The sequence below is a fragment of the Nilaparvata lugens genome, chromosome 2 (assembly GCF_014356525.2).
Source record: "Nilaparvata lugens isolate BPH chromosome 2, ASM1435652v1, whole genome shotgun sequence".
NCBI classification, from domain to species: Eukaryota; Metazoa; Arthropoda; class Insecta; order Hemiptera; family Delphacidae; genus Nilaparvata; species Nilaparvata lugens.
In genome coordinates, this window is record NC_052505.1 from 52,671,835 (window position 1) to 52,698,067 (window position 26,233).

Sequence of the window (26,233 nt, forward strand, 5' to 3'; positions counted from 1 at the left end):
TTTTTCGTTTAACACAATTTACCGATTCAAAAGTCAATCCATTCATTTCAATATCATTTGCGGTCCTATTGAATTTTTATCAGTTATATGAAACACCTTTTTTCTGTTAACAAAATATTTATTCCTACGTTTTCTAATTCCTGGAAACTTCCTACCATCGAAAATGCACACTTTAATATCATAGCCTTCTTTTTCACAAATATTTCTCATCTTCGTATGTATCCGGTAATTGTATCTCAAGGTATAACAACAATTCCAAGTTAGATGATTAAATTTATCACAAATTTTACATTTCCTACGCTTACGTCTTCGCTTTCCATTATTATAAACAATACTAGCATTTTGATACACTTTCTCAATAGAATCATGTTCATTACAAATTATATCAGACGATTTTCAGACCTGTTTTATCAGACATGTCAGACGATTTTCAAACAACCTGTTATCAATCCTAAATGAAAAATCTAAGTCACTTTCCAATAGTTTTTCCTTAATCATTTCCATATATTTTTCCACTTTGTCAATTATAATTATCTTCCTCATGTACTACTTTTGTAAAACTAGCATCACAACAAATATTTATTTCATTCGAAACAATAGCATCACAAATATTAAAATCCTCACATGATGGATCACAATTAAGAGCTTTTTCAAAACGATTCTCAATTTCAAATTCATTTCCGATTTCCAATAATTCTTCAAATTCTGTTTCCATATTATCATCTATTAGTTGCACTAGTCCAAATTTCCATTCATTCAAGAAATTATGGCATTATAATTCATATTGCTCAATATTTTCAAACAATTCTTCAATGGTCCTATTGGGTAACGTGATAATTCTTCCATATATATATGTATATGTGAAGACAAACCTCTTAATATAATTCTGATATCCGCGATTCCTGGACATTCGAATCTAATTTCCTACATAGGGATAAAACTCTTGCTACAAAATCTCTGCCATCTTCCTCAAATTCCATTCTACAAGTATTCAATTCCTTTTCTAATTCCCACAATTTGGGAGGAGATCGAAAAAAATTGATCAATTTTTCTTTCAGTGGCATATATTCAAAATTGTTTTGTTGGATCAAATCGGTCTCAATAATAAATTTCAAAGTATTTCTCAGCACTTCCTTTCAAACAAGCCCGTAGATATAATAAATTATCCCTTTCATCGACCCAACCAATTGCTGCGGCAACCTTCTCAAAGTAATCAAAAAAATCATCAATGTCAAATTCTTCATCTTTTCCATCAAAAAATTTCGGTAATAGTTAAGGTCTAAGTTTTTCCATTGTTAATCTGTTCAAATCCAATTATATTCAATAATAAAAAATGAATTCCCAATTAATCCGGTTTCAATAATTATAAATTCTCCATATCTCAAAATCTCTCTAATAATATAATTAATTTCCAATTTAATCCTTTCTTAATAATCATCAATTTCCCATATCATCATAAATGTCTAAATCTCTCCAATAAGCATTAATCATAAATCTTGCAATCTTACAAAATTTTCAATTACCATAGCTTTTACAATTTAAAATCTCAAAATCAATAATCGTAGATCGTAATCTTTCCAGTATCGTGTATCTCATAATCGTTATTCTTAATCCATCGAAATCCGTTAGTAATACATTTTATAATAGGCAATGATAACATTATAGTTCCAAAATATTCCAATTCATTAAATCCTCGAAATTCATTCTAACAACTGTTTCTACAGCCCCGTAAGGTTTAAACTCAACTATTTGACCCATTTCACTGAAGGAAAAAAACAATATTCAATAATAAAGAATGCGATCACAGAATTGAGGATACCAGAAAAGTCCAAGTATAAAGCTGGATTAAAAATAACCCTTGAGCCTCCACCAAATATGTAATCAAATGGCGGGAAAAAGAAATAAAAATGTAATAGTTTTGGTCATTCAGGGTTTTGGGATGAATAACAAATTATTATTTAGAATTATAGGGGTCTTTAGAGAAAAAGATTGTACAATGAACTATTATCTTATTTTACCTTGAAAATTGTTCCTTGGCCTGATCCTCAAAGTTCCGGTTAAACTATTACCGACTTTGAATAAATAAATATATAAAAAAACTTCTGCCAGCTGATTGAATCAAAGCACCAGCTTTTCCTACAAGATTCAAATCCTGAAAACACAATTATTATACTGCCCGAACTGTGACAGCCTATAATAATTGAATTCTCAAGACAGAATCCTTCAGGTAACCAATGCCTTAACTCAACAACTATACTTCACAAACGGTTCAAAGAATACGGGCCTCTAAAGAAAAATTCAAAATCTATTTATGTGAAAAAACATGCAGCCTTGATTCACAGACCAAAAGTCGACTCACTCTTGTTTGTATAGCATGGAGCTAAAAACCATAATATTTCCTTCACGAAACGTGATATAACACACGTTTTATCTTTGCACATTGGAGATCTTCTCGCTTTATCAATTACATTTAATAATTAAATCCGCGACCAGATTTCCAACTCACAAAATAATATTTCAATAAAATTGATTGGGTTTTGATGTCATGTATGACGATTATTACTTTGTTCAGCCTTTTCTCCTTAATTCTTATTTAATTACAAGTCTTATTTATTCTTATTTTATAGCTTCTTGATAATAAGAACTGATACTCACTTTCAGCTAACAGGATTCTCATTGCTGGGTAGTGTTATTTGATTTGTTGAGGTCATTCGGCTTGTTTTAGCTATTTTATGCTGAAATGTTTTGTGGTGGCAATTTTATTTGAGAAAACGTGGCACAATTTTTGAATATGTGTAACACAAGAACAGCAGATATACCACGAAAAAAGCTTCATAGCCTTTTGATTAAGATTCGTGATTACTGATGGTTGTAATTATTTTAATTAGAACAGTAAAACATTTCGAAACTTACCGCCTCTGAACAGGTGTGAAGCTACAATTTGGTAGGTAATGACGCCATTCTCCCCTTCATCCAAGTCACTGGCAAACAACTCGCACACCAATTCGTCTTCATCGGCTGCCACATTAACACCTAAAAGTATTTCACATGTTTTGTCAAGTCATAGCGTACCATAATGAAGTTAACTCTGATAAAATCATACAGAATTATATAAATTATTGTGCAATTCATTGGTATGAATGCATAACTCTCACACAAGTGAAAAGTATTCACTCTTACAACAGTACTGTAGGTACTTGAATGTTTTGTGGAAGTCATAGTGAATCAATATCGAAGTATTAAAAAAACCCTACTATTATAATTCAACTATAGGTACGGAAAATGGAATGACCCGGGTTCGATTCCCAAGCTGGCAAATATTTTTGGATATTAGCACTCATCCTTATATAATCCTTTGTATTAGTATCCTTCTAGCTGTTCACCAAGTTGTCTATTCCTGAAGTAGTAGAAGTCTTCGGAATGAAATCATTCAATTTGGAATTTTGTTTAATAATCATTTGTACAAACGCAATTTCTCATTTATTTCATATGTCTACTTTTAATGGGAGTTCTGTAATACATGATAAAGGCTGCAACATAAAATTATGCAAGCAGTTTATTCCTATATTAGATTGTTTATTTCGATGAACAGGCCCTAGGTCACATAGCATTGGATGGAGAACAACAATGTTGTAATTCACAAAAAGAGAAGATTTTAAAGGCATGCATTTACAAATTACAACTACTTTTTACAGTTAACTAGAAAATAGAGACTATAAACTGAAATTTTGCAGCATATCGATAGAAAATTCGATACTTCGATTTTTTTAGTTATTCAATAGGCTAACACTCTCTTAACATGATCATGGAAGAATTGCAAATAGTTCTAAACGTTCAATTCTGAAACTAGCTGATCAAAAACACAAAACTAGAATCCGCGTTTAGGTGAAACATAGACTATTGAAAGTTTTCTTACCAGCAAAATAGAAATTCTTTTCAAAGACCGGCGGATTGTCGTTCTCGTCAATTACAACAATTCGAACCACAGCAACGTTGGACGATTCTCTCACATTACCTGCATTCTTATCCTGAAAATAAGAGACGATTTTTATATTTTAGATATGGTAAGTTACTTGAAAATCATTTTTTAGTCTTCAAGGCACCAATAATTATGTGATAGGAAACACAATTCATTTCATTTACTTATAAAACTTTACATACTATACAAAACAAAAAACAGGCCCACATCTTCATTTTTGAAATTTATTAAATTAAAAATTCCAAAGTAAGATTATGACCAGAATCTGTTCACTTTCAAATATATGACCCAAATTTAAACTACAAATTTTCATTTCAGAAGTATCTGTAATAAATGTTAAGAAACTGTATTGATTCGTCTGTGATAACACTGGGTTGTACTGTGAAGCCATTTTCGGAGAGCACAGAAATTGTTCTTACAAACAATTGCTTATTGTTCTAAAAAAATTCAACTCATTAAAGTTACAGGCTAAGTTGAAGATTGCTGTTTAAATGTGTACCGATGTACAAGCTATAGTGGGATTCAGATTCATTAACAACTTTAAGCATTGGTTGAATAGGAAGGAATGTTAATGTAAGGAGTTTGAACTTTAAAGTCAACCTCTCTACAATTCACGTTCACATGAAAAGATTATTAGCATTGTAAGCAAGCGATATTATTATACTTTATGAGTTACGGTGATATGATAACCATGCTTGGTAAAATGATTTACATCATTGGTAAAATTAAGGTAAATTCAAGTAAGTGTTATTGATTTTATAGGAAGACAATTGGGCCGCAACTTGTATCCTGATCACTAATGGCGAAGGCATCGGTTTTCCAATAACACTTACTTGAATTTACCTTAATTTTATCAACCATATAACCTATTTCAACAGGGAGAATAAACACAAGGAATAGACAAGTGTAATTGGAAGTGAAACTACAATGTATTAAGGCCTTCTGAAAGCAAAACATCATAAAACAGGGTCTCGATCATGACACATAAATAAAAATAAGAATTTTAATTTGTACACTATACCTTAATAATTTAATACTTGAGAGTTAAAAATAAAATAAACCAATTTAATAGTTAGGTGAGAAATTTTACCACGAGGCAAGAGAGCTTTTGATATTATCGTTGAAAGGGTATCAGCTCCATGAACTGAGATTGAGTATATTGATAAGTTCCCGATGATTCGTTCGGAAACCACCTAAATCTGAAGTCCACGTATGGCTGGTCATCATTTCTGTCATTAGCCAAGCACAAGCCTAAAAGGCAATGTGAAAATAATGACATTACATCTTCATCTTCACCATCATTATCATCATCATCATCATCACGACAGGCTCACCACCTGCAAGCCTCATCATAAGACTTCTTGTAGTTGAATGTGTCTCTAAAAGTTTACAAATGAGAATATTGTAAAGATTTGGAAGATTGTGGTAGCCACCACCATCATGGTACAAAATTATTCAATAATAACAGTTATTACTTTTCTTGCCCTATTACCATAGGTAAGGAAAGTATTGCTTTCCGAAAAAAATTAAAAATTTTCATAACGGCAAGGAAAGTTGTGTGAGTGCGCCACACCAGATTTTTTCTCTAAGCACTAGGAAAATTCGAAATTTCAATTATGAGATTTGACTGTCCTCTGTCCAAATTAATTTTAGCGAATATTATCGACAAGGAAATTTTTCTATCAATTTCATGTAAAATAAAAAATATAAAAAATCAAGTGAGTTAGTGTTATTTGTAATCTCACAGCGAACAACCTTGAAAGTAAAGGAACCACAACCCAAAGAACAACGATGTTGATTTTCTGTTAGTTTTTATCTGGTACTTTTGCACGTGCCCATCACGAACTGTCCATCACTTCGAACTGTCAGCTGTGGTTGAAAGGGAGGCGTGTATATTATTTGTAAGGAATGCTACAGTTCTAAGTGAATTTCACTTGCAAGAGCTCTCACCACAGGATGTGTGATTAGGACTGATAATAATACGCAGGAAGCAAGATTTGTATATGAAACGTGTAATTTTGAAAGAAAATTTGTCAGAAAGTGAAGATGTTTCGAGCAGGTAGCAGCGGCCTTGTGATGCAACTGATCATAACTGCAGGCTAGTTTTTTCAATCATAATTGTCTAGAATAAGAAATCTCTACTGATCATTAATAATATTTAATATTCTGTGAACAAATCCATGAGAAACTAGTTGGATGCTGCATTCATTAGCTGAGTTAAAATACATTTTTGTATCTAATCAACTATTACTTGAAAAATTTGAGATTATAATCTAGAACTCAACTACAGCTATTATAATATTTTTCATTTGCTCACACTCTCTTACGTTTTTAACAGACTATGGAAAACTTTTTCTGATCAGCTGCTACTTGAGGGACCAATAATCCTTCCTCAAGGAACTTCAGCGAGTTTTCCCAGAGTTGAGACCTGTTCCAAAATAATGTTTTTTTTCGCAAACCCACTATATTCCTGATTTAAACAAAATCGTTAGAGCCGTTTTCGAGATCCGTCCGACATACATAAATATCCACAAATACACATATTCAAACAGAAAGTGCTTACTAAGTATAATTGACTTCAATGATTATGATTTCATTCAATAAGAGCTTATTTCACATAATAATAACAGCTGGCATCAAAAGAAAAATGTCTAACATGTTTGAAATTGAAACAGTAGCAATCATCAACATTATTATCTTCATCTGATCTGAAGTAACCAAATTATAGTAAAATTCACATCAATGTGTCAGCATTGTTTGAATGGGGACATTGATGCTATTAATGAGGGATACTGACAGTCAACGAACTGTTATGCATATTCTCCAATATTTATAACGAAAGCTACCTTCTATTTTCTTTGGTAAAACAATCGATGTTTGAGAATAATATTGATGCATGGGAAAAGCGCCTTACTTCTATGGAAGATATTAATTTCTACATTAGGAAAAGGAACAACAGCTATTTGGCCGTTTTAATAAATAGCCCCTTTCTTTCGCCCAAGTTAAATTTTGGCCGAATTTCCTCATTCTTTGCAAACAGATTCCACAACGGACACTTCTGAAGTTTTAAAAATACCATCCATATATCATACTGAATTATTAAAATTTCATCGAAATTGTTTAAGCAGTTATCGCGATCGGATATACAAATAGAATTAAATTAGTCTTGATAGAATAGGATCAATTGATAGAAGCAACTACCGTCTTAAAAGTTTGTTTTATGAAAAATAAAAATTATCTATACTCCCAGGAATGGCTCCGATTGAAGCAGCAGTGCCCAATCAATTTGTTCCCGATAAATGCATTTTGATCATTTTTTCAACTTAGTGCCAACCTAATGAAGTAATCTCAACTTAATCCCAACCTGTCAAAATTATTAATTTAATTGCCAGTTAACAACTGTTTCGAAGAGGTACTCTCTCTAAATTATAGATCTATAATAACATATGGTATGGACATTTCTATTATAATTAAGAGATGGGAAGAAGAATATACATGCTAAAAGACGAACTTTAAACCCTTAAAACCCACCCTTAGAGTTGAAATATCGCCAAAAGATTTCTTAGTGAGCACCTAGGACGTATAAGGAAGCTATATTCCAAGTTTTGTTGCAATCCATCCAGTAGTTTTCCAGAAATCGTGATCAGTGAGTCAGTGAGATAAGAATTTTATAAGTATAGAAGACTAGCCGTCAGGCTCGCTTCGCTCGCCATATCCGTCTAGCCAGGGGGCTCCGCCCCCTGGACCCCCGACTGGATCGTCCAAGAATGAGATCAGCAGGCCCGCTTCGCTCGCCTGCATTTTTCATTTGAGAATTTTCATCATATGTTAGGACAATCCAGTCGGGGGTCCAGACTAAACGTCTGGCTAAACGGATATGGCGAGCGAAGCGAGCCTGTCGGCTAGTAATATAATATTCCCAGGATTGAAGTAGCAGTGCCCAATCAATTTTATCCGCGATAAATGCATTTAAATCTTCAACTTGGTGCCAACCTAACAAAGTCAACTCAACTTAATGCCAACCTGACAAAATTATTAATTTAGTTGCCAGTTAACAACTGTTTCGAAGAGGTACTCTATCTAGATTATAGTTCCATAGTAACATATGATATGGAAATTTCAATTATAATTAAGAGATTGGGAGAAGAAGAATATACATGCTAAAAGACGAACTTTAAACCCTTAAAAACAACCCTTAGAGTTTGAATATTGCCAAAAGATTTCTTAGTGCGCCTCTAATGGGCCAACTGAACATACCTACCAAATTTGAACGTTTTTGGTCCGGTAGATTTTTAGTTATGCGAGTGAGTGCCATTTCGCTTTTATAGAAGATAACATAATATGATGTGGACATTTCTATTATAATTAAGAGATAGGGAGAAGAAGAATATACCTGCTAAAAGACGAACTTTAAACCCTTAAAAACCACCCTTAGAGTTGAAATATCGCCAAAAGATTTCTTAGTGAGCACCTAGGACGTATAAGGAAGCTATATTCCAAGTTTTGTTGCAATCCATCCAGTAGTTTTCCAGAAATCGTGATCAGTGAGTCAGTGAGATAAAAATTTTATAAGTATAAGAAGATTCTAATGTATTTTTATTGTTTTTATCTACATGGATATCGAACGGTAATTTATTATTTAACCTCAAAATTCGAATGTTATAATGTTTATTTGCTGCATTTCTCATTGCTTGCAGTTGAAATAATAACTATGAATAGGAAAGAAACATTACTAATCTCTTATTAAATTATAAGAAATGATTATTTAATTATGATTTAGATGAACATTATTCTTGTATTAGATTACTAGATTAAGATTTTATCATAAATGTAGCCATTGAAATGATTCTTATCTATAGTGAGGTTCACATTATAATGGCAGTGTTTGATTGCTATCCTTGTCTATCATTCAACAAAGCGGATAACGCGATCTATCTCTCGCTTTGCTCTGCTGCCAGATCGTCTTTTGACAATGTGGAATTAACAAAATATTTCACCTTAGTTATGAAAATTCATGATGAAATTATTAAAAATATAACTTACCTATCTATCGAAGCTGACTCTCTAACCTTTAGACTACTTTACCCTTCCAGACAAGAAAATATTTGATTTTTAACTTACAGAATTACCATCTTAGCTTGCCTGTCTAGTAGATTACAACTTCATCGACCAACAACAATAAGTTCTTAAAAATGCTGAGGAGGATTAGGAAAATCGTAAATTTTGGGGAGTTTTATCCATTCTTTGTGACTTTTGTTTGCTCGGTCCTGATTTTTTTTCTGGAAATTCAAAACACTTTTTAACTATCATGATGAATGTTGTTCGTTCTTCAGATGCAGTAGAACGCTCTGAATATATATAATAGATGGATCGAAAAGCCTGTCTTCTATTCCGATAAGACCGCGTAAGATTCCGGATTCACACGAATGCTACTACCTTTCGCTTAATGGCACAATAACATTCAATTCGAACAATGGTGAAATAGAAGGTGATTGACAGCAGGTAGTTCGGGTGAATGTTGTAATACCAAAAAAGTTAACACAACGGATTTAGGAGTGTTTCGATGTATGTAGGATGATATCCCAGCGATTGTAACTACTTGGCAAAAACTTGTGATGGAGTTTAATAAACATATTCAACAGTTTATATATACACCACTCCTGAAGGCAGAAATGTCAGTTGTGAAAAACCTGTCTAAATCAGAACATAAATCACTATCCGGTGTTCACATTGGAGGTACACAAATTGCAAAAATAGGAAATTGTGCGTGGGCGAGAGAGTAGTAAGAAAGTATCATCTATGTGGGAGAATAATTAATAATAATTTTAACAGCAAGTAGGAATAATGTGTTTCTTCAAATGTAGTCGATTTGTTGAGCTTCAAACGTTAGATTACAACATGCCATGGGTACTGACAAACTGCATCTTCTAGCATTATAATCTATCATTTGAAGTTCATAAAATGGAGTCCATTTGAAGCAGCACATTCTTCCAACATGGTGATTTTGCTTTCTGGGATTTGGACTCCAATTCTACCACGCTGATACTTACATGTTTCCCACTCTTTCCGTTCAAACATAATTTTCACTTATTGTGTGGTTTGGGATTTGTGAACCTCCAATGAGAGCACTGGATGGTGAAGTATTAGTTGATTGGGACCGGATGCTCGGAACTGACATGTCTGCCTGCTGGAGTGGTGCAAGTCTAAGCTCTCAAAGACGTTCCATAAACTGGGTCACATGTTTTGTCATACTGCCATGATCGCTGAGATACCACTCTCCATCGAAGATACTAGCTAAATCCGGTATTTTGCTCTGTTTTGTGGCATTATAACATTCAACTTCAACTTCCTGCTGTCCATTTCGTTTTATTTGATCTAAATTCGAATTAAAACTTATTGTTTCATAAAATGAAAGATAGAAGTGTTCTTTTCAATCAGGAATTTTGCATGGGTTTGTTGCAATAGACTACAGGTTTTCTGAGCCGCCTGCTATAACTTCTCAACGTACTACTAAATCTGAAAAACAAACAATGTGTCTTAATAATTAATAAGTGTTTGCACCTTCAAAGAAGAATCGAAACTGCACAAACAATTGACACAAAATCTTAGTAAAAACTCCAAATATTTAAGATTTCCCTTATTTACCTCTGAGTTTTCAAGAACTTATAGTTCGTAGTTGATGTAGTTGAAATTGATCAAACAGGCAAGCAGAGCTAGTAATTTGAGAGTGAATAATGGATTATTCTCCCTTCTGGGATAAGGGAAGTAGTAGAGAGGGTAGAGAATCAACTTGGATAGATATTTAAGACGAGCAAACTGATTCTGCGAACTACTGGAGATATAACAAACAGAATGAACCAGTTTCAAGATTAAAGTGTTCTATCTAGGAAAAAACTAGAACTCTGTTGAAATTTTCTTTCCTCAAATTAGAACTACTGAAATAGGCCAAAATAGAGGAAACGTCTGAAAACTGAAGATTTTGAAGTGAGCATGAATAAACCAGAAGAGCTCATTGGAGGGGGAGGGGCGCCACTGATACGCGAAAATAATTAATGAAATTGGACAATTATCTTAAAACTATTATTATAAGATTGATAATACATTTATTATTATACTGTTTTCATTACTGTATTTTGATCATTATTAACTAGGCATAGTTCAGATACTTTATCAACAAATTTACAATGTGAAAATAATTTTAAATTTATATTTTTGTTGTCACCTCAGTCGAAAAACACAAATAAATGCTATCAATCTCACACTCTTTGAAATTTGCAATTCTTTAAAAAGATTCACTAAATATTGTGTTAATGATCAATCTAATGAGAGGTTAGACAAATATGTACATTACTGCTTTCTCATTATTACAAGATTTCCCGACAAAAGACGTCATTTAATGTTTTCAATAAATATTTTCCCAATTATATTAGTCGATCAAATTCTTATATACTGCCAGACAATAATTGATTGAATACATAGCTGTACTTCAACTCAGCAAGAGAATGCGGGATCGAGTATCCAGTTTTCAGAGATTTGTTTGTAGAACTTATTAAGCCTACTTAATGATCAGTAAGGATCTCTTATAATCAAGAATTATAATTGATAAAACTCACTTGAAAATATAACCAGTAGTATAACAAACCCGTTGCTACTTTCTCGGAACATCTTCACTCTCTAATGAGGATTATTTTTCAAAAGTAAAAGATAAGGCTGAAAGCCTCTGGCGGCTCAAAGGTGCTTCAAAGGAAGCTCAACTTAAATCAGGATTAAATCAAGCTCTGGTCGCTTTTATTATGACGTGTTTTATGCCGAGTTCAAAACTAGATAAACAGGATCCGTTTGAATTTGGATGGCCCTAACAATAATAAGATTAAAAAACATTTGATATGCTGCTGTAGTAGTTCTATGTTGTAGTAATTAAAGTTACTAATGTGCTTCTATATGAAATGAAATTTCAGTATAGTTTGATAAACTATTATGTTATTGGAAAAGCCACAACTATTAATTAGGCCGATTGCAGACGAACCACTATCGCATGTGGGATGTGGGAGCGATTATTTTCCATCTTTGGTACCACAAACGCAACGCATATGGAATACATTGGCAGGCATGACAGTGGCACTGATACTTCCACATGGCATTGCGCGCTGTATAAAGGTAGGCGCACACATATCGTCATCGGACGGACGGCACGCATCGGACGGATCGGATGATTAGATTTGATGCATAGTTTTCAATTGGAGTGCGCATAACTATCCGCATCGTATAGGTATGCGCACTCCAATTGAAATCAATGGATCAAATCTAATCGTCCGATCCGTCCGTCCGATGACGATCTGTGTGCGTCTACCTTTGTGAGATTATTTCCTTGCGATTGCCGTAACACTGGTTTGAGCACTGCGCTTCCCCTAGCTTCTATACCACAATCGCAGTCGCTGTGACAGCTGTATGATAGAAACACCAGATTATAATACAAACATCTGAAAACTGTTGCACAAATGCGCGTTTTCTCGAATGTAGTGTGAAAGTCACTGCGTTAGTCGTAATATCAGGGGACCGAGCTTCGCTCGTTATTCATTTATTGACTTTTGATAAACCGAACACAATTATTTGAAATGATTGGGGAAGTACTAACAGGCTCAGCCCAAAACTGTTTCTTTCTCGAATTTTGATTTATACACTATAAATAGTCCAGAAAGTAGGTTATGTTCCATACACTTGAATTCAGGTTCAATTTTCTGTTCAAACATTTGAGAACAAAAAAATTATAATTTAGATTAAGACCAAATTAAATAACAAAATAGCACTCACTAATCACTTGAAATTGTCAAATAATGATCAACTTTGAAAATTATTATATACTCTAGTTCAGGAGGATTATCATGTCATGTCAACAAATCAGATTATGTTGATCAAATCGATTAAATTGTCTAGCTAGATAAAATTTCTCGCTGATTGATTATGATTACACAGCTGGAAATAATTCTGTCTCTCTCTCACACAGGCATACGCATCTTCTGTTATCGACGAAATTATCATCTGTTTTCCAAGAATGAATTATCCTTTTAATGTCGTTCAGCGAGTTTTCCAAAGAATGAGACCTAGTGCAATCGAATCTTTATATCATAAACCTACTATGTTCCAAATTTCTTAAAAATCGTTAGAGCCGTTTTCGAGATCCGTAAAACATAAATAACCAGATATAATATATATATATATATATATATATATTGTTCAGTGGTATGTCGGTCCCACATCCCACATCAAATAGTGGTTCGTCTGCAACCGGCCTTATACATTATTCCACAGCTGTAGGTTCACTGAATCAATGTGGACAAACGAATTGTATGGTGGAAAATTTTGTCAATGTCTAATCTTGCTTTTATAGAAATTAACGTCAACAATAATAATGAACGGTTGAGTAGCGTAGTTTAGAAATCAATCATACATTACATTTCGAATCAATGTAATGGTACTACTCGAAGGTAAATAAAATACCTTGTCTAGTTTCATTTTTAAGCTGAGTGGTGAGCGAAAAAAATGAGGAATGACACAAATTTTCAAAAACATGGATTTTAGAATAATTTTGTAGCTTTTGATGAGAACTATGTATGTATAAGCTGTTCACAAGCGGCTAAAAATGTATAGCTTTTCTATAACCGAGATAATTGAAAATTATGCTGATCTAAATAATGAAAACTTGGTTTTGTGGTATTCCCACTTACCCTTCAGCTACTAAATCAAGTTATTTCCCAGTATTAAATAGTTGATGAACTCTATCAAACATTCAAGATTATACTTGTTCATATTTTAGGATGTGTGAGATAGCATTGATAATAGATTCAGTACAGTTCTGAATACCTCTTTTGCTGATCCAACCTTTTGCCAAGTGCGTACATGAGTGCGAGAGTGTGGATGGCTATTATACCACCGCTCACCTTCACTCCGCCCGTGTAGATGTATACAGCGAGCTACTTAGCATGAGTGTGACGCCGGCATTAGAATTTCTTTTTACTTCAGATCCAAAATTTGTTTGGAGATGCATAGTTGGAGATTCATCCAAATTTGTCATAAATGCATAGTTTATATTTGGTTGCTTCGTGAGGTAGCTCTGCAAAGGTGGTGGCCATTAAAGTGTTCCTTTGTTACGAGACAGTTTTTCGCTAATTCTTAATTTGTGTAAATGAAACACACCGCGTAAATGAAGAATGTTTCACCGCTTGTACCGATTCCAGATCAAAACACAAATTTTGAGTAAATGCAATAATGTAAACTCAACGGGATCATTGTGGGAGAATGAGAGCAGAGACAAGAGAAGGCTCTATTCGTGAAATTGAGAGTATTGATTGTATGTTTGTCACTAAATTGCAGGGCCCAAACGTTTGCTGAGGGAGCAGGCCCCAGACCTCGGCCTAAGAAAAGTTTAGATTGAAGATTACAATTCATATATTATCAGGCTTGCAATATTTATGTCAACATCAGTATGGGACCAATATTTTGATTTGTATTGTTGTGTGATGGATTAAATAGATTTGAATTTGAAAAATCTGCACTGTTTGGACATCAATGAAAGATATCTGACAAGCTTTCCCTGAGAAAGAAATCTCTCATTACAAAAATGTTCCTCTGCCCACATGATCTTCTAATTTGAATATCCCGAAACAAATTAGGTTTGGTGTTTCTTCATTTAAAATCGAGCTTTTATACTTGAAATACGCAAAAGAGAAAGCCATCCAAAGAGAATGAAAAGAGCCATTCCACAAGCAATGATACGAGATGCAATGCCTAACCGCAACAAGAACATGTATGAAACACTTATTTAGTCGGAAGATTGCCACACACGCATAGTTAGCTAAATACTTTGAGCAACTGGATTTACATGTTACTTTATTCAAGTGTGTGGTCCATTAATTTGTTGTTGTTAGTAATGGAAACTTCAAATTTTTTACAAAGCATATATGAAAATAATGGTTTTTACGTTTTGTGTAATAATATTTTCAACCTAAGACCAGATGTACTTTCTCCCGGTTGCATGTACGTCAAAAAATTTCAACCTCGATTAAATAACAGATGAATGCCACGAGAACCAACGAGAGAAATGGATGATTTAGAAGTGGATGTTCAATTTACGGCTAAAATTTACAGGCTTTGGGCAATTTTTTTATTGCTACCATTTGCGATTTGTCATTATTTGGAAATATCCTTCCCATTCAAACAATACCGTATTACAAATCATACGTGTACAATTATTATCGATAGAGAACAAAAATTAGGCTGAACTCAACAATTGTATGTGTGGTGAATGAATAACATTAGGTTCAACGCCACATTCAATAAAATGGTCAGTTAATGTACTACTAGTATATTCTCTGTCATCAATCTGAAGTCAAATGGAAAATCTTGATTTTCTTGAAAATTGGCTCAACTCATTATTGAATTGTATGATTACTATTTTCAAGATTTGTATAGTTATTTTGCATTTATTGTATATATTATCGAAGACCTCTTAAGACCTCAGAAGGCTACAATAAAATTTATCATTCTTATTTCATCTATATATTATTCTTATTCTATATTATATATCTATAATATTTTTATCCCAATATATATCTTATTCCATATATTCCATTGTTTACTGACTGTTCAATGATAATCTATTCTTTTGATAGATTCTATTCTAATCTATTTAATTCTATTCCATATTATTCGAACAGGTTGTATTCTATAGAGCTCACCTTTGAGGCGTAATAGTCAGGATCATTGGTGGCTTTGATGTACAACTGATAGAAGTCTTGTTGCTCGCGATCGAGTGTGCCATTCGTCCAAATGGTGCCATCCAGTCGATCCACAACGAACCGGCGATCCTCGTTGCCTCCGATTATGTAATAATACACCTTCGCATTCTCTCCTTCGTCCTTATCGACAGCTTCAACTTTCCCTACAAACACAAAAACGATAAGGAACCCTTACTGCAAGCATTTACTTCTTCAAAATTATTAAAGATCTTTGCAAAACTGAAGATAGTCACTGCAGACGATATAATAGACCAAATTACATGCGGTTTGCACCAAAACAAAGGTTAGCAGTTCTTATGGGAAAATAAAAAAAAACTTTAATAAAGATCAGAGTGGTTTAGATGGATGGGGAGTGATAATTTAAATAAGCTGCCGATGTGATGATCATAATATTTGGGAAGTGGTTGCCTTCTTGGTTGCGCTGATAAGCTATCGCTTGGATAAGTCAAAATTTAAACGCCTGCTTTTCCTCGTTGACCGAACGTAGTAAGGTCTATGTTTTAACTCTGATTTTCTTTTCACTATCTGTATGTAACGCGATTACGGCCAAACGCGTTAATAGAATTCGGTGAGATTTGGCAGGAATATTCCTCTTTCAACTGCGCGTCGATGTATACAGAAGGTTTTTTTAAATTTTTCATTTTAAGGATAATATGAAAATAAAAGGAATTCCTCCATACTCTGATATCAGTATATAATTATATCATCTACTTTGAAGATAGGATTAACCAGACTATAGAATGAAATTATTCATAATCAATCAGCTGACAAGTGGATTATTCATTGCATGCATTACACATATGTCTGGCCGTGTCTATTTCTATAAGGTAGGGTTCAATATTTTTTATGATGCGTGCCCATCAGTATCAATATTCTCACATTTGAAAACCAAATTCAATAGGCGATTGAAAATAAAATAAAATAATATTAAATGAACTTAATAATGCTGAAGAAATTATAATATACTTGATTTTAAAAAAATAGTTTTTTTTGAGAAATATTTTTATCAGATGGCATCAGATATTATCACGGAACTGGATAAATATTATCATATGGGATACAAATTCAAACGTGTACTAAGTTTATTAACATAAGTGAGTTTTTTATCTTGGAGAAAACAAATAACAGTTTCTAAAAACAAATTATGATTCAACTGTGAATTGTGATTCAACTGAATCAACTAGAACAGGTGACATCAGATACTTGTGGATGAGAAAACTGCGTGAGGTCTACTGTTCACAGAACTACTAGTTATAAGAGTGATCACTTGAAGAGGCGACTCCTCCAAATATGATTTATAGGTTTAGAACCCGCTTGTAGGTGGTTCGGAACACACCTGAAGCTGTAGATTCATCAATCTCACATCATCATCATTCGTCTCATTAGCCTCGAGCTGTGTGGCTAATCCATAATGTTGATATAATCTACTATGCTGTTATAATTATTTATTGTTTTGAGCAACAAAGCTTTATACTGATCATGTTCAGAAATACTGTACATAAACATTCTAATGGCATACAATATAGCAAAGCTAAACAAACCAACATACCAATTTTACGATGAGACGGAGTGTTCTCGATGACATTGAATGTGTAAGGCTTGGTGCTGTTTTCTGAAGGAAACTCCGGAACATTATCATCTACATCCTTTAGAATGATGGTTAGAAACTGCAAGGCCTCATACCAAGTAGGGGAAGCATGGTCTCTTGCTACTAGTACAAGCTGCAAAATAAAATAGAATGAGTAATTATTTCCTAATAAATCATGGACTGGTTCTTTTTGGCTTTCATATCAATTCATTATTGAAGAAAATAAGGGAATACTATTGGGAGAATATATAGAGTAATTCAGATAATAAGTAATTAGAGTAATTAAGGGAAAATATTATGAAAATAAGGAGAAAAATCCATATTCAGAAATAAATAGAACTTTCTTCACTAAAATCTTCTGATGAATGAAAAAATTGTTTTTCAACTACCACTACAGTACAACAAGAGTTGGGAATTTGAAAATAATCATATAATTGAAACGTTTTCATTGTTTACAAAACAAATTCAAATTCCAGAAAGGATTTTTTATTTCCAGAAAGTACATTTTACAATATATTCCCTGAACATTATTCCCTCTAATATGGAACAAGTCCGTGTTTAGAGGAGAAACAAAGAAGCAAACTGAAAAATTCATAACATTCATTACCTACATAAAATAAGTTTACCGTACCAATAAAATCGTTTTAAAGAGCAATTTATTTTTCTTGAATGTTTACGTCTCGGCAGGGAAACTCACATCAACTTCTATCATGTTCAATTTAGTAAACAAAGCTTCGTGCTAGATCAGCTCTAAATGTATACTATTCGTAGTATATTAAAAGCGTGAAAATATAACTTTCATAACAATCCTTATAATAATGTGAATAAAGGTGACTGCATATGTGTTTATGACTCATATTAATTCGATAATATTAAATTCGAATTCCAAATTCCAGCTGAACTCACCTGGTAGGAAGGTTTTGTTTCTCTGTCAAGGATTACTTTCGCTCTCAGTTCCCCGTTGTCCGCATCAATAGAGAATTCTTCAGTTTCTTGAACATTGGAATCGTTGACTTTGAAGTGGTAAGTGACCCTACCATTTTCACCGTAGTCTTCGTCCTCTGCACGAACTGTCATCACGAGGGTGTCGCCGATATCATTCTGTCAACAAATACATTGGCAAATTTTAGTGGAAAAATGCTACTGAACTCAAAAACTCTTAAAAACTCAAAAACTCTTAAAAACGCCAATTCTAAAGATTATTTGTCGTCTTTGCTGTGTTGTGAAGCTCGGATAAAACAAAAGTAAGGTGGAAATTACAAAAGATAATTAAAAATTAAAAGACACAAGTGAACTCATTATTGTCTTGCAAAATACAAATTTTAAAAGTTTGTTAACTTAGTTGTGCTGTGATGCTAAGGTTATAGAGCACTTCTAATGTGGAGAATCAAGTAGAAGGCGCTGATGAGCTCAAAAATACTTGCAAACGCTAATTCTAAAGAGTATCGACTTACCTTTGTATTGATACATTACTTCTACTAGAAGTAGTTATTAGTGATTATTAATATACCACTTCTGAATTCATAAAGAAGAAGTGATAACAAACCATAGTATAAAAGAAGAAAATCAATAGCTCAATACAGTACTTTAATGTAGATAAAAATAGTCTGGAACGTTAATAAATATCATCAATAGTATCAGTTTTATTCATCATGAAAACATATCACATCATTAGTCACAACAGTTGTAGTGTTACTAAAGTAATATTATATATTTACTGTACAGTGTTAAAATAAATAATTGTGGGTCGGTAACAGTATTGCTATTACTGCTTGTTACCTTGTTGCAATTGATTGCAAAGAGTTTCATAAAATACATAAATTGGACACTAAAGATTGTCAGTACTGGGCTACCTATAAGTGAGACTGCTCTCATTTATTGTTACTAACATACATTCAAAATGTACCGGGTCGTGCTCGATTCCAAGATGGCTGACTAATCGTGGTCGACAGCGGATGAAGAGGTTTTGTTTGCCCGACTGGGGTCGCTATGTCAAACATCACTCATTAAGACCTGAGAAGGCTTTCTACTATTATATTGATTATATATTCTTTCAATTAAATAAATAATACACTACAGACTGGAATACCTGTGAAAGACATTACCTTTAGATAATGAGACTCAATTTGCACTATTTTACACTGTCTATTACCATAGAGGAATCATGGGCGAGTACATAAACCATGGGATACGGTTCGCTGTGCCGTTTTCAATTGTACGTTCAAACCGGTATTCCACGTAGTTCTGTGTCATCAAGCTTCATTCTTCAACATGTGGTTAATTTTTTACACGAGTATGTATATTCAAACAACTATCTGTACGTTTTTTCTATCGAATGCATTTTGTATTGGACTATTACCTCCTCGATGTGTATGGTGGCGTTCTGGGAGGGCGGGTCGACAAAGGTGGGTTGGTGCTGGTTGACGTTGAGTATTTTGATGTCCACATTGGCGGCGTCTGTGAAAGTTCCGTCGGACACTTCCACCGTCAGACTGTAGTGTTGCTCTTTGCCCACCAGGGACACACCCGGCGTCAGAATGCCCGTCACTGGATCTAACTTGAACACATCTGCAAAATAAATCAAATAACTTAATCTTCATGTGTCACAGCAATAACAAAACAGATTGATTTTTTTCTATTTATAAGGAGAGTTTCAGTGTTATATTTCATTCAAAATAAATATTGACTATCAAAATAATCTTCATGTAGAAGCACTTCGTAATGACAAAATTAAAGACAAAAATGTTTTCGTATTATCATTTCACAATATTGTAATGTGGTTATGTGGCAAAAAAAGCTTAATTCATTTAGTTGTTTATGTGTAAGGTAAAACAAACAAACCATAAACTTAAATGATTGAGCAGGGAACAACAGCTCAGTCCCAGTTGAAAGAGATTTTCCTTTCCCAAATTTTGATTGAATTGAATAATTGCCTTTACCAAGGGCAAAGTTTGGACTCCAGGTTCTTTTTGACATAACACAGACACTCCAGGACATACATAGAAGGAAGAGTCAGAATTTTATTCTCAATAAACAATGGTCTACAATGACTACGTGGCTCTTCATTGTTTAATATTCTAATGGCTCTCTTCTGTAGCAGGAAAAGTTTACCAGCCAAAGGACTATTTCCCCACAAAATTATACCATAGGCTAGGTGACTGTGGATAATCGCAAAGTAAACTGTTTTTAAGACCTCTATTGTCACACTTCCAGCCAACCTTCTCAACATAAAAAGCCCTCTTAGTACTCTATTATATATATTTCCTATATGGGTATTCCATTTAAGATTAGATTGCAAAAAAACTCCGAGGAACTGGGTAGATTCAATGTTTGGGCTGTTGGCTAGACTGAAACTTATAGTAGTGGTTTTTTTATCATTAATATGTAACATATTTTCTTTACTCCAACTGTCAATCAAAAGATTACATTGTTCCAAATTGGACTTTGCATCTGTCTGATTTCCATCGCTAATAATAACTGCCAGGTCATCTGCATATAAAAATATTCTTCTTCCATTGCCTTCCAAGTAAGTAGGTAAGTCATTAATATAAATTAAGAACAGTATTGGTCCCAGTATAGATCCCTGAGGTACCCCTCGTTCTACTGATAAGAAATCAGAACTCAGACCACAATGGTAAACTGACTGGAACCTCCCCTCTAGATATGTTTTGAAAAACTTCAATACTTTATGATCAATATTGTAGGCAGAAAGTTTTGTTAATAGTATTTCATGCGAGACCGTATCAAAAGCACATGAATAATCGTACATCCTGGCAACATTGCTCTTCTTGTCCTCAGTTCCGTTCATTACAAACTCCACAAACTCAGATATGGCAGATGTTGTGCTCAAATTACCTCTAAACCCAAATTGACTTGAACTAAAAAGTTTATTCTCTTCAAAATACTGTACAAGAGGTTCACTAACTAGGTATTCAAAAGCCTTACCAAAAATTGGAATGATGGTTATGGGTCGAAAGTTTCTGACGTCACCTTTAGAGCCTCCCTTATGTATTGGTAATACTTTACTATATTTTAGGAAATCTGGGTAGATGCAGTTATTTATACATTCATTGAACAGGTAGGTGACAATTTCCGCTATGTAAGGGGCTGCAATCTTTATTATTAATGATTTTAAACCATATACATCATACGATTCGCTATTTTTCAACTTCATCAAGGTATTGTACACTTTGGTAACTGTGAATTCTGGGAACTTGAATTTTTCACTTATACATCTATTATGATTAAAAAGTGGCACATCATTTCTACTATTACACTCAGAGACATTATAATTTATATTGTGTCTATTTACAAAAAAAATTATTGAACATATCAGGAGATATATCTCTTCCTGCCGGCTCTTTCTTATCTTTCCTATTCAAAGAGTTATTTATTATATCCCACATCGCCTTAGCCTTATTATTAGAACTACCTATAAAATTTTTGTTGTATTCAAGCTTAGTATTATGTATTGCAGCTCTATATTTATTCTTATAATATTTGTATTCTGCATTATACCTCTCTATTCCAGTATCTCTATACGTTCTATACAATGTCAGACACTGAGTTCTAAGCTTCTTTAACTCTGCATTATACCATCTGTTTATTTGACCATTTAAGCGTCCCTTGCACATTTTTCTACTTGGGAAGGCTGCCTCAACCAGTTGCATGAAATGATGGAAAAAATACTCTACCTTTTCAGTGATTGTTTTGAAAGTATAAATTGGCAACCAATTGAAGTTATTCAATAAATGACAGAAATGTTGACAGTGGGAACTATTTATTACTCTAAGAAATCTATATGATGCAACAGGGCTTGGTACTTGACCATCATTGTTAATTTTCAGCACAACTGCATCATGATCAGACATGACTGTATGCAGAACCGATGAGATGCGATTCTCCTCTTGAATTGTTGTGAAAATGTTATCTATGCATGTTCCACTATTATCTCTTCCTGGCCTGGTAATTTCAAAGGTTACAGGGTGTAAGTTAAAGGCTTCAGTCAGAGCCAGTAAACTCCTTGTAATTCTATTGCTTTCTTTGATATTGATATTGAAGTCTCCTGACACTATCAATGACTTATTTCCACAATTTAGCGAACATAATACATCCTCAAACACAGAGAAGAACAATTCAAGATTAGTGTCAGGTCTGTATATGGACAAACATATTACATTAAGGATAGGAATCTCAATAGCTGATATTTCACGAACATGCTCTACAGACAATTCATTAATTTTATTTAATTTTATAGTATCAAGACAATTCTTAACTATAATCATTGTTCCTCCTCTAGTCATATTGGCTCTACAATAGTAACTTGCAATTTATATCCAGGAATACCTATAGACTCAACCTCAGCTGTATTTACTAACCAATGCTCGCTTATACATATTATATCGAATGAACTCTCCTTTATCAAACATGTCAGTTCATCATAACTACTATTAAATCCTTGAGTGTTCCAACCAACAATAGAGATATACCTTTTACATGATTCAGTTTTTTCTTATGTATGTTGTTCAAGTTTGCTCGTGAATTGTCATTGATAGGCCTGGAGATATGAGATAAAAAGCTCAAATCTTCACACAATGATATTGAAGTTGAATTATCATCTTCTTTAGATCTACACCCATTATCTGATATCCGAAATTGATCATACTCAACATCGGATAGCTCTCCTAGTTTTTTAGAATTATCGGCTCCCTACAGCTAGCAACTGAATTATAATTCAGTTCATTTAAAATACACTTGACAATATATTCTTTACCCCAATAATTCAGGTGTAGACCATGCTGTGTATGAAACTCGATTCCAAGCCCACTCAACTTGAAAACTGTAACATTTTAAAATGCTTACTTATTTTATCAATCTCTTTATTTGTCCACGTAATAGCTTCATTCACACAAGACCATTTAGGAAGATCATATCTGTAGGGGACATCGAAGACAAAAACTCTTGTATGCCTCATCTCTTGAAGCCTACGACGCAGTGTTGATATGAATTCCTTGGCTTCATTCCTAGACACATCAATTGTCCCCGCTACGAATACAGCTACATCTCTTGGTCCAAGGTTAGAACAATCAGTTATAGATTCTTTGGTTACATCCTGAAATCTAGCACCAGGCTTTAGAATACTTTTAATGTCTGAATTATTACTTTTATTAATTAGTTTATTAACAACATTTCTGCCCTGACTATCCATGTACAGCCTGATTTTTGTTTTGGGTGCTGATATTTTTGTTGCGGGTGTTGTGGAAGAAAGAGGTTGTTTATTGGGTTGACTAGGCTTTGAATTTATCCGACTCCTCCTCTTCTTAGTAGGCTCACTACTCAAAGTCTGTGAAAAATTGTTTCTAGTTGCTAGGCGGGTTTTGTTTGTTACACTAATTTTGGAAGGTACTGAGGCATTTACTGATATTATTGGGAGTGCCATATTATAGCTATTTTGAGGTTTCAAGTAATTACATATTATCTTCAGGACATGCCATCTATACATATTAGTGTCAAAATTATCAAACTTAATAATCTTATCAAGGCAGCTATTCATATCTTCAGATCTAGATTTTACATAGCATTCGAGGTGGAAGAGAACAAAAATTCCACAGTCATATGAATTTGTCTGCTGCAAGCAAGTCACATGAGTCACATTTTTTGTATCAAAAATGGGATTCAGTCTTTCCACTAGAGCATCCAGTGTTCGCTTATTAAAATTCGATAGCGAGTCAAAATTATAGAAGGATTTGTCAAGTCATAATATAAATTTATGACTTTGCATTTCTGTATCTGTTCAAGCTTTTATATTTTGCTGTTTTAAGTGAGATTGGAAGGTACTCTCCTGTTTCAAAGAACATTGAACTTTCAACAACTCTTTCATCAATGGATATATACCCTACTTTTGAAAATACCCAAATTAATACTCATATAATACCCAAATTTTTTATTCATGAATTATACACAATTTATTGATATAATTACCCTGCTTCGATAAATTACTTGTTGGCAATTCAATCTAGGTAGCATGTCAGATAAATTGATATCCATTATTATTCAATGAAAATAATTTAGTTGCTGTTTGTAACTGACCACCAACGTTGCCCGAGATGATTCTGTACTTGAGGTGGCTGGTGAGGTCTTTGTCCTGCGCACGCAGCTGCACTATAGGCGAGGGCGGAGAGAGGGGAATGTTCTCCACAATATTCGCCATGTAGTTGCGCTGAGTGAACGATGGAGCATTGTCGTTCACATCCAACAGTTTTATTGTGACCTGTTCAATGAAACGCAACAAGCATATTTCACTCACTATTTTGTCATTATTTACACTAATACTAATGCATTATACAATTATCGTGTTAGATAATACTTTTCATTTATTTCAAAGTAATACTAGTTTCCACTTCAATAAGCTAGCCTAATCTTTTTCTAGTTTTTATAAGCTTTACTCTTTTTACTTTCCTTGCCCTACTACCATAGGTAAGGAAAGTATTGCTTTCCAAAAAAAATTAAGGTACCCCAATTTCAAGTTTTCTATACGTTTGAAGGTCCCCTGAGTCCAAAAACATGATTTTTGGGTGTTGGTCTGTGTGTGTGTGTGTGTGTGTATGTGTGTATGTGTGTATGTGTGTATGTCTGTGAACACGATAACTCCATTCCTAATTAACCGATTGACTTGAAATTTTAAACTTAGGGTCCTTATACCATGAGGACCCGACAATAAGAAATTCAATAAAATTCAATTCAAGATGGCGGAAAAAATGGCGGATAATTACTAAAAAACCATGTTTTTCACGATTTTCTCAAAAACGGCTCTAACGATTTTCTTTAAATTTATACCATGGATAGCTATTTATAAGCCCTATCAACTGACATGAGTCTCATTTCTGGGAAAATTGCAGGAGCTGCGTAATATTCTCGAGAAATATGGCGGATAATTACTAAAAAACCATGTTTTTCACAATTTTCTCGAAAACGGCTCTAAAGATTTTCATCAAATTTATACCATGGATAGCTATTTATAAGCCCTATTAACTGACATGAGTCTTATTTCTAGGAAAATTGCAGGAGCTGCGTAATATTCTCGAGAAAAATGGCGGATAATTACTGAAAAACCATGTTTTTCACGATTTTCTCAAAAATTACTCGACTGATTTATTTCAAATTCATACTCCGTATAGTTATTTATCAGCCCCATCAACTGGCATGAGTCTCCTCTCTGGGAAACTAATGGGGGGTTCACCCCATCCTTGAGAAATGTACTTTGTAACCTCCTTCTCGTGCATGAGGTAGGTAGGTAGAGCAGTCTATAAAAATAACACATAGTCGAGATATTTCATCTGTAGAACAGCTGTTTGACGACTTTTAAAAAATCATCGGATTTCACAATTTACACAAAGGAAAAAGTACTCTGTCAAGATACTCAAATTATACAAATTGGATAGTTTTTCAAAACAAAAAATAATATGCTGACGACCCCTCCAGACAACCCAAAAATTAGCACGTCGAGATTGACATTCTTGTGATTAGGTATAAAATAGCTTTCATATGTAATAAACTAAGTAAGTTTCAGCAGTAGAGACTACTCTACCACTGAATCCAAGTAATTACGATAATATTAATCGAATATTAATATTGATGAAGTTCTAATCGGGGATGAAATTTATTACATTTCACTATGTACAAAACTGAGCAATGCTTAATACTGTGGAAAATATATGGTTTGTAAAGGATTTATTGATAATATTAATGAGATAAATAATCGCAGGCCGGTTTGGTCTAGTGGTCAGGAGCGTTAGAAACTTTAGTCTGCTAGCACCACCTGGTTCGTGGGCTCGAATCCCACCGGTGACATGGAAGTTTGATCACATCAAA

The 26,233-nt window shown here is 33.7% G+C and overlaps 1 protein-coding gene across 1 annotated transcript in view; it reads right to left on the reverse strand.

Annotated features, from left to right (window-relative positions):
- The window catches only part of LOC111051066 (cadherin-87A), a 196,797-nt gene that overhangs the window by 61,085 nt on the left and 109,479 nt on the right, over window positions 1-26,233 (reverse strand). Inside the window, exons 22-28 of the mRNA XM_039421490.1 lie at window positions 24,452-24,632; window positions 19,722-19,930; window positions 18,269-18,463; window positions 17,324-17,495; window positions 15,715-15,917; window positions 3,917-4,028; window positions 2,914-3,033 (exon numbers count right to left, since the gene is read on the reverse strand). Of these exons, the coding sequence (XP_039277424.1) occupies window positions 2,914-3,033; window positions 3,917-4,028; window positions 15,715-15,917; window positions 17,324-17,495; window positions 18,269-18,463; window positions 19,722-19,930; window positions 24,452-24,632 (1,192 nt within the window). The remainder of the gene's footprint in view (window positions 1-2,913; window positions 3,034-3,916; window positions 4,029-15,714; window positions 15,918-17,323; window positions 17,496-18,268; window positions 18,464-19,721; window positions 19,931-24,451; window positions 24,633-26,233) is intronic.